Source organism: Dermacentor albipictus, chromosome 3, assembly GCF_038994185.2.
Source record: "Dermacentor albipictus isolate Rhodes 1998 colony chromosome 3, USDA_Dalb.pri_finalv2, whole genome shotgun sequence".
In the NCBI taxonomy this organism is placed as follows: Eukaryota; Metazoa; Arthropoda; class Arachnida; order Ixodida; family Ixodidae; genus Dermacentor; species Dermacentor albipictus.
Window position 1 is genome coordinate 162,057,990 of NC_091823.1, and position 16,842 is coordinate 162,074,831.

The 16,842-nt window shown below is 45.6% G+C and overlaps 1 protein-coding gene across 2 annotated transcripts in view; it reads left to right on the top strand.

Moving 5' to 3' along the window:
• Window positions 1-4,524: 4,524 nt before the first annotated feature.
• Window positions 4,525-16,842, top strand: part of LOC135905177 (luciferin 4-monooxygenase-like) — a 125,630-nt gene continuing 113,312 nt past the window's right edge. The window contains exon 1 of one of the 2 annotated variants that reach the window (XM_065436198.2): window positions 4,525-4,837. Coding sequence is in view for 1 of the 2 variants with exons in the window: in XM_065436197.2 (XP_065292269.1) it covers window positions 4,715-4,837 (123 nt within the window). In the remaining variant the exon portion in view is untranslated. The remainder of the gene's footprint in view (window positions 4,838-16,842) is intronic. The other variant, XM_065436197.2, reaches the window with a different exon arrangement.

Consider the following 16,842-nt stretch of genomic DNA (forward strand, 5'->3'; position numbering starts at 1 on the left):
CACGCACCTCCTTTCCACCTAAGATGTGAAGTGACTACTTGGTAGCTGTATATTTATAAGGCTGTGCAAGAAATATCAACGAAGAACCGCAAACCACGACTTGTGGCAGAACAGATATATCTCGATGCAATACCTCTCAGAGAACCCTGTAGCTTTACTGCTTGAAACCTAGTGGTTAGCAGCAACAGCAATTACATGACTGCATTCATACTAGTTCCACTTATAATTTACTTGCCGTGCCGCAGTGTTTCAGCGGCTATGGTGTTGCGCTGCCAATCGCCAGGTCGCGGGAGCAAATTGTGGCCGCGGCAGTGGCATTTCGAGGGGGATGACATGCAGAAACGCCCGTGTCCCGTGCATTGGGGGCATGGTAAAGATCGCCTGCTGGTCAACATAAATCCGGAATCCCCCACTGCGGCCTCATAGTCCAATCATGCTGTTGACTCGTGAAATCTCCGAATTCAATTCGATTCACTTGCTTTGTTTGGCAAAAGCGAGCTTATTATTGCTTTTAAGGTAAAGAGGACAACTACGCGCACTGCGGGTTAATGTATTGTCAATTGAGTTGTATTTAAGATTGAAAGCATGAAGCATAAATATACTGTTAGCACACCATCTGGCATGTAGTTCCATATCTCCAAAAATAGTCGCAGTTTCTCCCGAGAGCTGAACGATCGATTGCAATAGGGTATAACAGGAGTACGAAGTAAGGACATAACTTTTATCGGCCATATAAATTGATAAATTTAGAGTGGAGTTGAGCGTTGTTTGTGCGGGCGGCTGCACGTAAGGGTCACGCGGAGTGGCCAGAAGATATGCGTGGTTCGACACCAAGACGGCGGCGGAGAGTTATAGCCATCGGGGATGGGGGAGCTGCGGTTTACGAAGAGCGCGTAAGCGAGTAGACTGTGAGTCGGGGCTTCCGCCGGTCGGCTCGCAGAAGCAGTGTCGTGGCTTTGAAGGCGACCCCTCGCCGCTGAACCGCACCATGCCGAGACATTCCGCAAACGGACCAGATGCCCCAATGGGGCGTGGAAGCGTTTCCTGCGAGGGAGTGTGCCTTGCTTGTTTGTGAGACAAGAGACTCGTTGCACTGCAAAGAATGTGTGGTGACGGCCTTGACATATTGTAACTCCGGATAGTGTCACCCTGGAGCCTCGTTTTGTGCACACTGCGCGCACCGCAGTGCGATTGGACGAAAGCTGGGGCGAGGGCGTCGCTGGGGATGCGTTTAGGTACGTGTAGGGCGGTTGGAGGGGGATTCGGTGGAGATTCGGCTAAGAGAAAGAAGACCGAATTCTAACGTTTGTCTCGTAGTTTGATGTCCGTGTTAATACTTTCCATTCTATCGCTTTCCTATTTTATTTTAATAAACAGTTAACCCCTTTGCAATCAATGTCACTGGCTTGCCTACTGTAACGTGACTTCGCAACACCCACATCTTCAAGTTTCCCTCACTGACATCAAGGCGAACATCGACTCATAGGCACATTAACTAAATTAACAAGCATGGCGTTACACGCGCTATAGCAAACATGAACAATCTCGCTCGATGACCGCGGAATATCGCGGACAAATGCTGGAGTGAGGAAGCGCGGCAGCACCAGTGAGCGAATTGACCTTTGTACTGCTTTTGGCATCAGCGCGAACTAAGCCGCGAAAACACAGCGCACGGCGCACTCTGTCCCGGTCACAGATGGCTTGCGATTGAGCGGATCCGGTGGGACGCGCGGCCGCCCGGGCTGCGCCTAGTGAAATGCGCCCTCCTCTCGCGCCCCCCCCCCCCCTCTAACCCTATCATCCGCTCACTCGCACATACAGCATACGGCGTGCGGTCACAATTTTATTGCCTTAGGACTTTACGGTGCGGCCCGCCGCAGAAATGCGCCTGGAGTGTCCATATAATTACTATCGCAATAAAAACTGAACTTCATAGTCTCATAAATATATAGATCATAAATGGATTTTCAGACAAGGTAACATATACTTTATATACTTGAAAAGTAAGTGAAAGCATATAGGGATCACCCAGTTTTTAAAGCGAGATATTTGCTGCGTCCGTATGTGAAGAAATTTGCCTAAGGCGCATTTCTCGTTGATTGTTATCTCGTAACACAGAAACAAAAGCGTAAGCTTGCAGCCAGTTTCAAGCTAATCCACTTAAAAAGGTCCTCACACTAGCTTTTGTGCCTGTTTTCCCTATTTATAGGCTTGTAAAAGGCGTGTTGTGTCTGCCACAGATGTGAGAAGGCGTCGTAGTACCTTAGCGCCAGTCAACGATTGTATAGCATATTGCACGTGGACGCGAACTTCAGAGACTTCCTGGACACTCTAAATTAACAACTTTAACAGCCTTCGCGACTTATTTTTTTACGCCAAGTATTCACGACACAATGCCTAAGTAGACGCCTGAAATAAATACAAACACCAAAGCTGCACATAGTTGCGTGACACAGGTAAGATATGATTGCGACTGTTCCCCCCACTTTTCGACATTTACGGAACGCTACAATTCCGAGTAATTGCATCTCTGGCGACCGCTTCTTAATTGTTAGCCAATTGCCTAACAACATACCAATAACCAGCAACAATGAATTCGCCGCTTAGCGTACACTAGGTTCACAGAAGGCTGATAAGTGTCATGTTATTAGTGGCAAGAGCATCGAGTGACACTCTTGTATCTTTCGCAGCACTTCCGGTACACCTCCTGAGACGGCCGGGGAGGAAATTCAAAATAAGTAAGAAGAAACAGAAAAATATGGTATGGTACAACATTCACGGGTTTCATCATATATATGATATCAAAGCACAAGTTTAGTAACAAGTTGAGTAACTGATGTGTCTGGAATAATTAAAGTTAATTAGAAATCACTGAGATGACTGAGCACTGATGACATAATCTCCTCTTCCCCGCTATGAACTCACACCATATGCTCTTTCCATAAACAAAAAAGAAAAACAGAAGAAAAGCCAATTAGAGTTTCATCCTCTCTGTTCGTGCTGTTTCTCAAGCAAGCATCGAAGCAGTCCTGGTATGCGGCGCTTCATGCATCGGTCTTGCATGATGCAGGTCCTGCTATGCATTGCACAGGGTGCGCATATTGCAAACAGATGATTTCTTTTTGCAGTGATCCAGTACAAGGACAATAATTCAAAGTAAAGGTAAGGTATAATGAGGTATAATCAAAGTAAAGAAAACATGGTAGAATACAAATTTCATGGGTTTCATTATACATGTATCAGTGCGTAAGTTTAGTCACAAGTTGACTTACTGAAGTATCTGGAATAATTTGAATTCATTAGAAATCACTGATTACCGCACACCAAAGCACAGAACCTCTAGTATACTTAAAGCGTGCTCTAATGGAAGCACTGTGTAGGGAAGCCAATGTGGCGCCCATGAACAAAATTCATGACGAAGGCGTCGTGTTCTTGCGCGCACGATCCACGCGTCCACTACAAATCGAAAACACCAGCGCGCTCTTTTTCAGGCAAAATGCGCGAAAGAAACGCCAACACACACGGAACGACACGCAGACGAGGCGTGTAACAGCAGATAAGTGCGACTTCCAACAAATCTATTGACTTCATGTACTTTTTGTAAATATACGCCTGATTCGATCATTAAATCTGTGCGTCAAATTTCGGTGTGTCGTCATTTTCGCGCCTTTTGTCGGAAGGTGCCAAGCCAACAAGTCCATATTTTTATCCTAACACCTTGCGGAAAGTTTGTGAAGAAAAAAGAAAAGAAAAGATTTGATTGGGCGTTATTGCCGATTTTCAATATAAGACGCTCATGGATATTCTCACTAGCGGTTCCACAAGCGAACGCAATGATGCTTGTATATAGTGCAGCGTATTAGCCCCATTCGGCGCTGCATACACGACACGGCCTCGTCTCTTGTTTTTTTCAGCAGCACAAAAGTCACTGTGGGGCAGCAGTGAAGGCTACCCTATCATAAACACGCAATTCACTTTATCCGCTTGTTGCAGCAATATAAGACAATAGCACCACGCCTCGCACCATCCCAAGAAAAAACATGGACAAGAATGAAAGTAGCAACGTGACAGGCACAAGTAAACAACACTTATCAGTTACGATATCGTAAAACGTAGACACACACGAAGAACTTTATCTTTGGGCGAGGCCTCGAGAACGCCCTACGTCATGCCTCATTTCATCAAGCGATCCTAGACTGGAAGCTCTTCCATTGTGCAGAGCTCCGCCCCTCCAATGAACAAGAAGCTAGGCTTTTAACAAATTGGGGTGGAATGTCAATAAACTGCATTGATTACTTCTGTCAAGAGGCGGATCCTATGCCAGCCGCACTGCTGATTGGAGCTGGAGTTTCGAGTGGACGGAAGTTCTAGAATTATCTGGCATAAGCCGTGTGTGGGCGAAAGTTTTCGGTGATAACGTCACGGCTCAGCTTTTCCCCTGTTCACGTTATCCGAGCAGGAAAGCCTGTTTTGCCAGCAGCCCCGCTTTTTTCCGATCCTCCCGTTCACATCCTCTGCTTCTCGCGTTGCACGCTTTGGGGTTGGGCGTGTTTTTGCCAGCATCGTGACAGTATATCGCAGTGGTGGTGGTAGAAAAACGCACACCGTTCTCAAAGCATTCTTATCGAGCACACAATTCCTGCCTGTTTCACTTATAACAAATGTTTGGGCAGTCATCTGAACCATTGTCCTTCAGCTGAAGATCACACTCGCAATGAAAGCTAGGATTGAGGATGGCATTGTCTATTCCCCGTTTCCTGACGTGGAAATTCCTTACTGCTCCTTCTATGAAGCCGTCGAGAGGGCACTTCTCGTTGATTCGGACAAGCCTATCCTGGTGAGTACAATGTTCATAGTGTGCTTTCGGTAGGGCAGTAGATTTCTATATTTGTTGCGTATACGTATTATTTTTTTTATTTTTTATTTATTCCGTACTGTCAGCCTGTTTTAGAGGCCCTAGGCAGGAGTGGGATGTACATAAAGGCTTTAAGAGCCAATAACATGTGAAATACAAGAAAGAAAGAAAAAAAAGAAAAAAAAGGTGGAAACAAGCAAAGTGTTATCTTGGTACAATGCAAAAGAAAGAAACAACAATAAAAAGGAAGGAAGATATCAAAGAATTCTGCAATACAGCGCATGTTTACACAATGGCTTATACACACACACACACACACACACACACACACACACACACACACACACACACACACACACACACACAAAGAAATTAACGGTGCCCTTAACATGGTATGATCTATATCACATAGTGTATGGATTAGGTTTGAAATCGTGGGAAACGTTTTGGTTCATAGATTAATGAGTGCTTGCATGAAGGACGATATGGTGGAGCTTTGAAGAACGTTTTCAGGCAGGGCATTTCAGTCATGGATAGTTCGGGGGAAAAAGGACTGTTTAAATAATGTGGTATGGTGCGAATACTCGTCTAACCTGAATGAATGTGATGAACGCGTTGGGCGCCGGCTACAAGGGGTAATATATAATTTTTTATCTAGTTTTACATACTCCCGATGAATTAAATATAACATTTTGAGCCTCTCTCGATACCGTCTTGCCTCTAGGGTTTCCAGGTTCGCCTGCTGTAAAAGAGCGCTAACTGAAGTATGACGGCGGTAGGAATTAAAAATAAACCTGACTGATTTCCGCTGTATCATTTCAATCATATTAATGCTTGCTTGGGTGTAAGGATCCCAGACAGGAGTAGCGTACTCTAACAATGGTCTGATGAAAGTCTTGTATGCTAATAATTTTATATTACATGTAGATTTAGCCAATGTCCTCCTCAGGTATCCGAGCTTATTCATGGCTTTCTTTTTAATGTGAGCTACATGACTATTCCACCTAAGGTCCGACGTAATTACTAAACTAAGGTATTTATATTCTGTAACAGAGGATAAGTTATGGCCATTAATGCTGTATACAAAGGGTAACGGCTTCTTGTTGCGTGTAATGATCATTGATACTGTTTTTGTTAGGTTAATGTTCATTTGCCACTCTAAGCACCAAGTCGCTATTGCTGATAAAGATGAATTTAGGATCATCTGATCTGGCTCGCTGTGAATTTCATGATAAAGTACGCAGTCATCTGCAAACAGTCGAATTTTAACTGGTATATTATTCACTATATCATTGATAAAAACTAGAAAGAACAGAGGGCCCAAGACTGATCCCTGTGGGATTCCACATTGCACATCGGATAAGTCTGATTTCGCATCATCAACAACGACTGTCTGTCGCCAGCCCGTATTAGTATTTACCATTATCTCCAGGAACTAAAAAGACGCACTTTATTATTGCGGGCAACTGCGAAAAGTAAAGCATTTAATCCAGGACGACTTGCTTACAATTTCGGTTGAAAACTATCTGGACAGTTCTTTAAGATAGCTCATGCTTCAAGAATATATGTAGCAATTGCACAAAAAGCAACGAACATCATAAAGCGGTGGAATTCTCAAAAAGTATTCAGAGAGGAGACCGGCGAAAGCGTTTGCCACTGAAGTTCACAACATCAATGATTTGCTAAAATCAATGAAGAGCCACTTTGGTCAGCTACTATGCATTTTTATGCAGTCTGGTTATTCAGGTCTTAACGTCAGTTTCTATATTGATGCAAGTACTGATTTTCAGCGCTTGTGTTGAACATACGAAGTTTCCATATAGAACGTGCCATCAACTTTCTGCAGGGCTAGGGTAAAAAAAAACCGACAACTCGAAGCGAACTTGTCCAATAATACGCTATCGCCATGCGACTTGATAACCAACTGGCTTGCTCAGATGGTAAAGCGACAGCACCGGAAAGGCGTTGTATAACGTGGCACCTATAATTTTTTCTTACACCGCAAGGTTTTTATTCAGCACAAACCGCATAGCTTGGTAGCCGTATAAGGGTTTGCATATAGAATAGCAAGCTTGGAATCATAGCATGACGTGTACGTTGGGAGTCGCAGCATAGAATAATGTAAAATAATGTAAGTATACTTCAGAGAACAATAAAACGACGAATGTTTATCCTCTTATCGCCTTTTCTAGCTTTCCGAAAGCATGCGCCATGATCTTAACGCAGGCACGTCCCTGCACATATCAAAGGCTTGAGAAGGGAACCAGCTGATGTTTCTTGACCTGAGTATTTTGTCGTGAGCATCATTTCTGGAGGTAGCGCATCCCCAGGGCAGCATATCCGCTCCTGAGCTTCCTGACAGGCCAATAAAACTGACAAAACGTGGTACTACGACGTTCTGTGTGAGGTCAGCCCTCGCGGGAATAATGAAACCTTGATATACCAATACAAACAAATAATAAATAAATAAATATGGACCGGCTGCGAGTGTTTCGTGATCCAGCCTACCAGATGACGCAAGTGTGTGAGAAATTGACAAAGTAAGTGAAAGTGAAGTGGCAGACAGGAAAAAGCGCAACGTTCCAGAGTGATTTGGCGTGAACGCAGGCTTTTCGGTGGCTGTTCGGCTCAAAGAACATGCCGGCTGGTTAGGGCCGAAAACACGAGGCTATACCCGACAAGGATCATGTGTAACTAGAAATGTCAGTTTGTTCCTTCTGCTGTGGGTTCTTTGCACACAATACCTTTGTCGATTAGCGATACAAATACAGGAAAGACAAACGTGTGAATGCGCGTCTTACCGAACGTAAAAGCGTGGTAAGATATATCTGTAGATGCCACGAGCTGTGAGAATCAGTATAAGCGAAGCGTTAATTTGCCTTTGTCAAGAAAACTATTCTTGTTTAGTGAACATTGGGAAAAATAGAGCATACGATCAAGGAAAAACGCCTAGCTCAACAACAACATGCGGAACTGATGCATGAAGCCGAAGAGCGACAACGATGATATCATGGTGGCGGCGCGGCGATGATGGCATGACGACAGCGTGATATTAAATGTAGAATAGAGATGACAGAATGACGACAGCGGAACGACGACGATGGCATAACGACAGCGCGATACCAAAACTAAAATAGGGATGATAGAATGACGGCATTGTCACAGCGATGATGACATGAAGACAGCGTGATACCAAATGTGGAATAAGGATGCCAGAATGACGGCAATGCAACGACGACGATGACCTGACGACAGCACGATGCCAAAACTAGAATAGGGATTACGGAATGGCGGCAATGTCTCAACGACGATGGCACGACGACAATGCGTTACCAAAAGTACGATAGGGATGATAGAAAGATGGCAATGGAACGACGACGATAGCCTGAAGAAAGCAGGATACCAAACCTCGAATAGGGATGACAGAATGACGGCTATGTCACAACGACGATGGCACGACGACAATGCGATGCCAAAATTAGAATAGTCATGGCAGAATAACGGCAACGGAACGACTACGATGGCCTGACGACAGCCCGATACCAAACCAAGAATAGGGATGATAGGATGACGGCAATGGAATAAAGGCGACGGCACGACGACAGCGCAATACCAAAAGTAGGATAGGGATGACAGAATGACGGCAATGGAACGACGATGGCATGACGACGTCTGTGCGAATACAACGCAGCGACGACGGTGGCTTGCTCGGGTTGGAGCTCAGACTCGCGTTTACGTGCATCATCTTTTCATCCCGGGCCGCCTCGTGTAAAGGATGTTGACAAACGGCATGGGGGCTGAGAGGTAATTTAGCCCCAGAATTGTGTGAGGTCACCGTTTTCGGGCTTAGCCGAGAGTAAAACCAGCCGGGCGCTTCGGTAATGAGTCGGGAGGCGCTCTTTGGCGGCAGATAGCCCGCGCCAACACCTCGGGACATCTTAACCTGTCGCGCGTGCGGTCTTGAAACGTAGGAAAGGGTGCGACGTCGGGGGCCCCTTGGCCCGGAAGCGCGGACGGAGGTGCCCTGCCTGGGACGGACCACGGGCAAAGCGTCATTAGGGCGTCAATGGGCATGCCTTAGGTACAAAGAGGCAACTTAAAGCCAGAGGGATCGGTGACCCGATGCGCGGTCTTTAGAAAAACAGGCTGGCACCCGAGACAAATCGATCTGTGCACTTAGCTTATTTGCCTGCCGGAGGAGACGAACCATGCAGAAGACTGCATGGTTAATCGGTGGGTGTGCTTCGGCAAGCGTGCCCTTTGCGGCACGCAGTGCGCGATGGTCTTAATTAAGGTGCGAGGACGGGGCGACGCAGATGGTCGTTCCCCGTAAGTGTTGTTCGAAGTGTCGGGAGAGTTTCCCATACTTGTCACAGAGCTGGACGATTGGGATGTTATTTGTTTATTTGATGTTTGGTGGTTCCTTTCTCTCCCTCTATCTCTCTGAATGTCCCGAGGAACGCAGGGAGAGGGTGAGAGAGAGAGTGTGTCCAATGAGTGACAGCCCAGTTGACATAATCAGGTCATTGGGGTGTCGTGATTTGCCGTGAGGGGATTCGGGAGGAGCAACTGAAGGGTTAAAACCTGGCTCCCGACCTCTCACGGTGGTCCCGGGCGCAGGGAAGGTGCTCTGCACTTTCGGCTCTCCCAAGTTAAGGCGCCGGTCCCAGTATAACCGAAGGGTCTTGACGTACGAACGGTGTTATGCATTATCGGCTATGTCGAGTTGATACGTCATACCCACTGTAAATAGCTGTCGATGTAAATATTGTGCACATAAAGTCTTTTCTCTAAATGCAAACGTCTATGGCGTCCCATCTCTGATGAAAGAGGAGAAACGACGACATCTGAAGAAAAGTTTCTCTACCAAGTAAGCTGGTTACGCAAGCTTGGAGCGCTCTCGTGCAACCAGACTATAGGCAGGAAGGTAAAGAAAATTTACTCCTCGGTTAGAAATATACCCGACGATTGCCTGGAGCATATTCGCTGTTAACCATTGGTGCAAGACAAAAGCCTGCAGGTATGATTTAAAACGGATTATTGCACTAGCCTTCTCATGGCCGAGAAGATCTGTTTTGTTTTCTGTGATAGTAGACAGTTTTAGTTACACGTACGTAGAGGGTTCACGTACGCAAACGTGAAACGCCTACGTACCTTACGTGCACGCCATCTGAAACGCTTTTAGCTACACGTACGCGACGCACGCCAAAAGGGACCCCGTAGCTCCAATCAGGAAATGTGAACACGGCGGTAGCCAATTCAATCCTGTCGCCGTGTTTCGATGCGAGCCGTCTGCGCACGCGCGGCCCGCTATTGCTTGTTCGTAATCTTGCGGAACTCCCGCGCGGAGCTGTCTACGTGCGCAAGGAACGCGCGCAAAGAAATGAATCTCACGTACGTGCGTGAGACCAGCGCGCGGCTGCTACGTTTTACGCATGCGCACTGCTGACACGTAGAACCTCTACGTACGCAACTAAAACTGTCTAATACCGTAACATTGTGCAGACATCGCGATAAAAACATGAGGGAAATCATAGGGGCGTACTGTAGTCAGAATGAAGTAGAGGTCTCTATTAGCTAGTGATGTAGCTCCCGCTGAAAGAAAAAAAATATGTTTCCCCCCAGCCCGAAACTGAACAGGGCTCAGGCCGTTATTTTCAGGCTCCTACAGACGATATCCTACCTCACCCCCAGAGCGCTTAGTCGGATAGACCCCAACTTCCCGTAGTCGTGCTCCAAATGCGGTCACGAATGCTGCTCCTTCGACCACATGCTCTGGCTGTGCCCGTACAACGTGGGCTCCGACCTTCAATACAAGTACAAGCGGGACTAAAGAGCTCGGATTTCACGAACCAACTACAGGCTGTCCAGAGGGCCCGCGACGTCGCGGGGAGTCACTACCTCCTTGTCCCGTCATGGGCGGAGCCACCAATATGATTGGGAAGCCTTCGTTTTCCCCTAATCAAGTTCCTCAGGACACTCTAATAAAGTTCTTGTCTCTGTCTAGGTGTATTAGAAACATGAAGCTAGGGTGACTTTTCTGTTTCTGCAGATAGTTTGCCCGTTAGTTAAGGGCCATTACGTTGGGCATCACCCTACGTACAGAATGTCTCAGCTAATGATAGCCAAGTTCTAAAAAAATACGGTGCATTATTTGATGATAAGATTTACGATTTTGAATCATCAGTCCTCTCCCTAGAGACGGATAATTTTTGTTCGATAGAAGTAATATATATTGAACTTGTGATTTCCTTAAATAAGGTAGCATGCGAATTGGCCATTGCAATCTCAAATACCAGATTCAGTCGGTTGCAGTGTGCCGGTGCGATATTATTATTTTTCAGTGATTAATTCGTAGCATGCGAAATACGATAATTGCAACGTAATTACGCACCCTCGTGCCTGGACACCATCACCTCAAAAGTGAGGCGAAGGAAGTAAGTCTGCTCTTTGCCTAACTCAGCAGTGACCTAATGAATGCGTAGGCTTTGATCTTAATGCTGTACACGCACCTTCCTAGCAGCAAAGATCAGAAGGGAGAAACACCGAGTGTATGTCCAAGGTGGTTGCCGAGTCAGGCTGTAAGAGGAAGCATTTCCTTGGAATCATGTTGATGTGAATGGAGGGACGAAACGCGAATGCGAAATCAGGTGGTACTTTTGTATTTTGCTTGTTACGACTAAGCGCCAAAAAAATAACTACGCAGGACATAACGCGCTGGAAACCACGGAACAAGATGTTTTAGAGCACAATGGGCAACATTCCCATTATAATTCACGCCCTTAGGTAAATACACTGCATTTTTATCAATAGTTAGTCAAGTAAATACTGCGTAAAAATAATTCAGGTGGTCTAAGACGGCAAGGACAGACCATTGGATCGTAGCGTGCACCCATTCTCTTTAAAGCTTTTTTAAACATTAGCCGAGTCAGATTGTATAGCGTGCTGTCTCCAATGAAAAAAAGCAATCGGTAGTTAGCGCTGTCTTTTCCTTTCTTTCGTCACGCCCCGTCTTTTCACGCTGTTGCAAGGATGAACCAAGGCCAAATCGCCCAGCTTTCAATGACACTGCACGTGAATTTGTCCCGCGAACTGCCTTCCCCGACTAGCTATGAACGTTGTCGGCTCTATGCTCTATCTACCATCTAGCTAGGCAAGCAGGTGAGTAATAAACGAAAAACATGAAAGAATCTCATCGGAAAAAGGAAAGCTAGGCTGGCATCTCTCAACGTCTCCTGTTACACGAGGCTTCTTAGAAAGAACAAATGGTGTGCTATATATTTGTAACTGCTTTTTGTCGGTCGTTGCTGGCCATTTTGTTACATATAGGATCACGGCGCAAAGTAACCTTACAAGTTGTACCAATGTGACATGTGTTTCCCACGCATGAGCTTCTTGTTAAAAACGCAGCGCGTACAGCTATGCACTCATGAATGTGGACCAATTCGTTGCCTCAGAGTCTGTTGACATTGTAATATAAGCAGCTGCTTTCTACCATGCGAAACACTGTAAGAAAATTAATAAAGAGCTCATGCACAAGTTCATCTTCCAGAAATGAATGCCAGATAAACGCATCTCCTGTTACTTAAGCCAAAGAAGATGCAGGACTAAACTGACTAATCGCACTTCAATACTTTTCAGAACTACGTTGGCAGTGTAATCAATAAAGCGAAAAATCATAGTGGAGTGAAATAAACAAATGAACACTCAGAAAAGCGCGTGAACATAGGCTAACTCAAAATTTAAGTCGCGATGCGCAGCAAAGCTATTCTTTTCGCCAACCCGCTATGACTGCGACGGCTGTGTGTAAAAAGTCATATTAGGACCGAAGCAAAGTGGAACAGGAAGCCGACCCTGCACGCCTACGTGAGAATTACGACATCCCTCGTGCACTGGCTCTTCGCAGCAAACATGCAGAGCAGATGAACGTAATAGATGAAAAATAATCAGCGCAGAGTTGCTTGTGGGCGAGTCGGTAACAACCAGGTAAGAAAGTAATGTGCGTGAATAGAATGCGCAACGCGTATTATTGTGCGAGGGAAGCTTCACCCCTTTACGAGAGTAGATGCTTAGGTGAGCTGGCAATTCGTGGCAAAACATAGCACAGCGCGGAAGACGATGTTGGCTACAAATGACGGACTACGCCGCACGGATCGTTCATTCTGCGTGGTCAGCTTTTCTGAAGATTGAAAGTCTTGCCTGCACTTCTAACATGTGCAAAGCCACAACACATGCCATAACTCCGCGACAACATACAGAAAATATCACACCAATATCCGCTTTACGTGGACTCAGTCGTCTTTGTGGCACAGCTTTTGGAAGCAATTCAATTTTACGCTGTTTTACTTACAGGCTTGGTGCGAGCCAATAATGCTATGCGGTTCGGTCGTCGCAAAACATCACAATCGCCGCGCCGGGAACTAAGAAGTACTTATGAAGACACCGAACCATTTGGATTTACCCCCTAAGAACTTTACAGCGAAGTTGGGTCTTCCGTGCGTAATGTTTTACGTTCATAAAACATTAAATTCGGGGTTTTACGTTCCAAAACCTTGATTTGATGAAGAGGCACACCGTAGTGAGTGATTTCGAAGAAATTTTCACCACCTGGAGTTCTTTAACGCGCACCCAATACAGGGTAGACGGGCATTTCATTTCACCCTCATCGAAACGCGGCCACCGCGGCCGGGATTCGATTTCGTGACATCGCGCTCAGTAGCGCAATCCCACAGCCATTACGGTACCAAGGCGGCTTTTGCGTTTTTAATTTCTTAGCAGTCTCCAGATTTCACCAAATATATTTGATCTCAAAAACACAGCCAAACATATTCTGCATATCCAATGGACATGTTGGAATGTAGCGGAGCTTTCGTACGGCAATCATATAGATACGATAAATTTCCTTACTACATTTCTGCGTCTTTGGGTTAAAGGAAACTCGCGAACGCATAAGCTCCGGCGCATCTGTGCTACGCAAGTGACAAATGTTATCTTGCCCTGCTTTTCTTGAGTGTGCCGGCCGCTTTTTGGCCAGCCCTTGTTATGGGTGGTGTGCATCGTACCCGGAAATCACTAGTGGAGTCAACACGTACACGCGATTGGCACATTTCCCGTTGTAGGTATGCCTAGCATGTAAATCATACATCATCATCATCATCACCACGCTCCCATCAACTCCAAAAGTCCTCTTTCTTTATTCACTTGCGTTACCAAGCGACATAACATCTGCTTGAAATAATAAATAAACTTGCAAGCCTATTTCATGCTCGCGCCCTATAACGTAAGACTATTCCAATATGCCTATATTCCAATCTCCTGACGTCAAGTTTGCGTAACCGCCAACGCAAGCATCGGGCGGTGACCCGCAGCGTTGCCTGAACAGCCTAATCAAATGCTCTCCTCGTTTGTAGGAAGTCACTCTTGTTTGCTTTCAAAACGATTCGCATTGCCTACATTGAGCTGCTTTTCTTATCTAATTGGCTGACAAGAGGCAAGGAGCACGCTCAAGTGGAGAGGGCTTCAATGGGGCCGAGCCAGCGCACTGAAGATAGATAACCGGATAAAGAGGGTGAAGCCGGCGCCTACGATTGATCCCCTTTCCCTTACTTAGCTTGCGGTGGCCTGTCTAAAATCGCGGCGGCGTGCAACGGACAGCCAAAAATCCCACTAAAACGGATACTAATGAAACACGAGTTGGCAGAGTGGTGTCGTAAATCTCTATCTCACTATTCCTTTCGGAACGGGCACTCTCCGGCTATTCAGAAAGAAAATACAGTTTTGTTAGGCGTATTAATGCAACTTTAACGCGTACACGTCACTATGACGCAATGATTTTTGGCGGTTTTGTGACGTCGACTGACAGACAGGTGATGTGCGTGCAGCTGAAAGCTTTTGACCAATAGCAGAGCGTTATTGTCGAAAGGCGTCAAATCCAAAATCATTATTTTTTTTTATTTGGTCGAATCATGCATAATCAGTGTGCACAGGTCATATTAGATTGGGAGCTGTCATAGTTTTCGCGACGTCACGGTACAGACAGGCGATGTGGGGATCGTCCAAAAATGTTTTCGACCAATCGTGGAGCGCTGATTTCACAATTTTAATAGAAAAGTTTAGAATAGCTTCACGTTATAGCGCCCCAGCTCTCAAACAGCGAGTTGGTGTTGGCAAGACATGTACCACCCGCTTCTTGTCCAATTCCTTGTAGAGGGCATGTGCCATGTTATGAAAATCATGATCGTAATCAACACATGAGCAGACTTCATGGCAGATTCCTCGATGTGATCATGTGACAAACGTTGAAAATCAACCTGGTGATCCACACGGGGACAAGCCTCTTGGCCGATACCCCTGTCGGTATGAGTCATACGGTGGGCATCATTATTAAAATCAACATGTGGACATGCTTCTTACCTGATTCTCCGTTGTATGCGCCAGACTGAAATCATCATCAGAATCAACAAGTCGACACTCTGTTTGGACGTTACCCTGTTATTATGTGCAATACCGTGGAAATATGATCATCATAATCAAGACCTCGACAGGCTTGTTGGCCGATCCACCATTGCGGGTATGGGCCATACAAAAGAATATCAGAACCCATATCACGAAAACCTCATAATTTCATTTGAAGCAAAGATAGCCCAGTCAAACGTGCGCACACGCTCCAAGGCACGAATTTAGCCGTATCCATTTCTTAATGAACAACGTGGGAAATTCAGCATATTCTCGGCGGCGAAATAAATCAGCTTGTAGTTTGAATGTGAAAATAATTTGAATAATCTTCGTTCAGGCAAGGCCGCATTAGTGCCTTTTCTTACAAGAGCGAACGTCCTCAAGATGGAACGGATTCTCAGGATGACACTAGTTTTGAGGTATTAATTCCCGAACTTTGCGGAGAAATGCACTGGCGTTCCAGTTACTTTTGTGCTTTAATGCATAAAACGATGTTTTCTTAGGAAAGTAACTGAAGCGCCAATGCATTTGTCCGCAATATTCGGGAATTATTATATCGAAACTCGTGCCATCCTAAGAATTTATTCCAAGTGCATCCGCCTTGTGAACTCGATGGCTAGAATTGGTAAATTCCAATATGGGTCATAAGTTAATCAGTTAAAAACTGAATTATGGAATTTTTGTTATAGTCGATAATGCATTTCAATTTTTTTGTGCAAGTAATGTACGCCTTCGAGTAGACTACCTATAAACTAGAATTGTGCTCTTTGCCTCAGGCAACATTTAAAAATTTTCAAAAGGGTTCTCTGTGTCACCCTGTTTAATGTGGGCATTTATTGGGCAAATTTTGCTCATCTTTATACTATCGCCATCGTACGTGTGTCTTTCTTCATCGGCTGGGCGTCATTATCATCATCGTATGCTGCGTTCACTCTCCGCCGCGGTATTGGGCTGATTAAGGGTCGTTCTGATTGCTACGTCATAAGTAGTGGTGGTGCTTCTCGGCCTTCCGCAGTCTGGCTGCTACGTGTATTTCCTGGAGCTCTGTTCGAGCCGCCTCTAGTGCCCAACGACAGTGAGCATACAATACATTTACATTCAGAAAAGACATACAAGACATTTGCCTCTGAAAACATCGTCAGTGATCTTTTACAAACTATTATTATCAGGCGGCGGTAAACATTCCTCGAACTTGTGATGTGTTTTCGAAATGCGCTCTTGTGGAACAGTTGTTTTGCTATCTCATTGCCTTACGATTCTTAGGGTCCTCCACGCACTTTCCGGTGGCTATTTACCCGCCTTTCCATGTTTGCACCTGTATTTGTATGTGTATGTCTAACTGCTTTCCGCCAGCCTGGGTCGCTGAGTAGTCCGTGGTCGAGTGGTTAGAGCATCGGGCTGCTCTGCTGAGAGAACAGATTTGTAAACCAACCGCAGGACCAAATTGATTCACTGACTGTGTGGCAATGTGTACATACAGGCCTCTGTTTGACGAAACTCTTACACACCAGCATAGGTAGCAATAGAAGCGG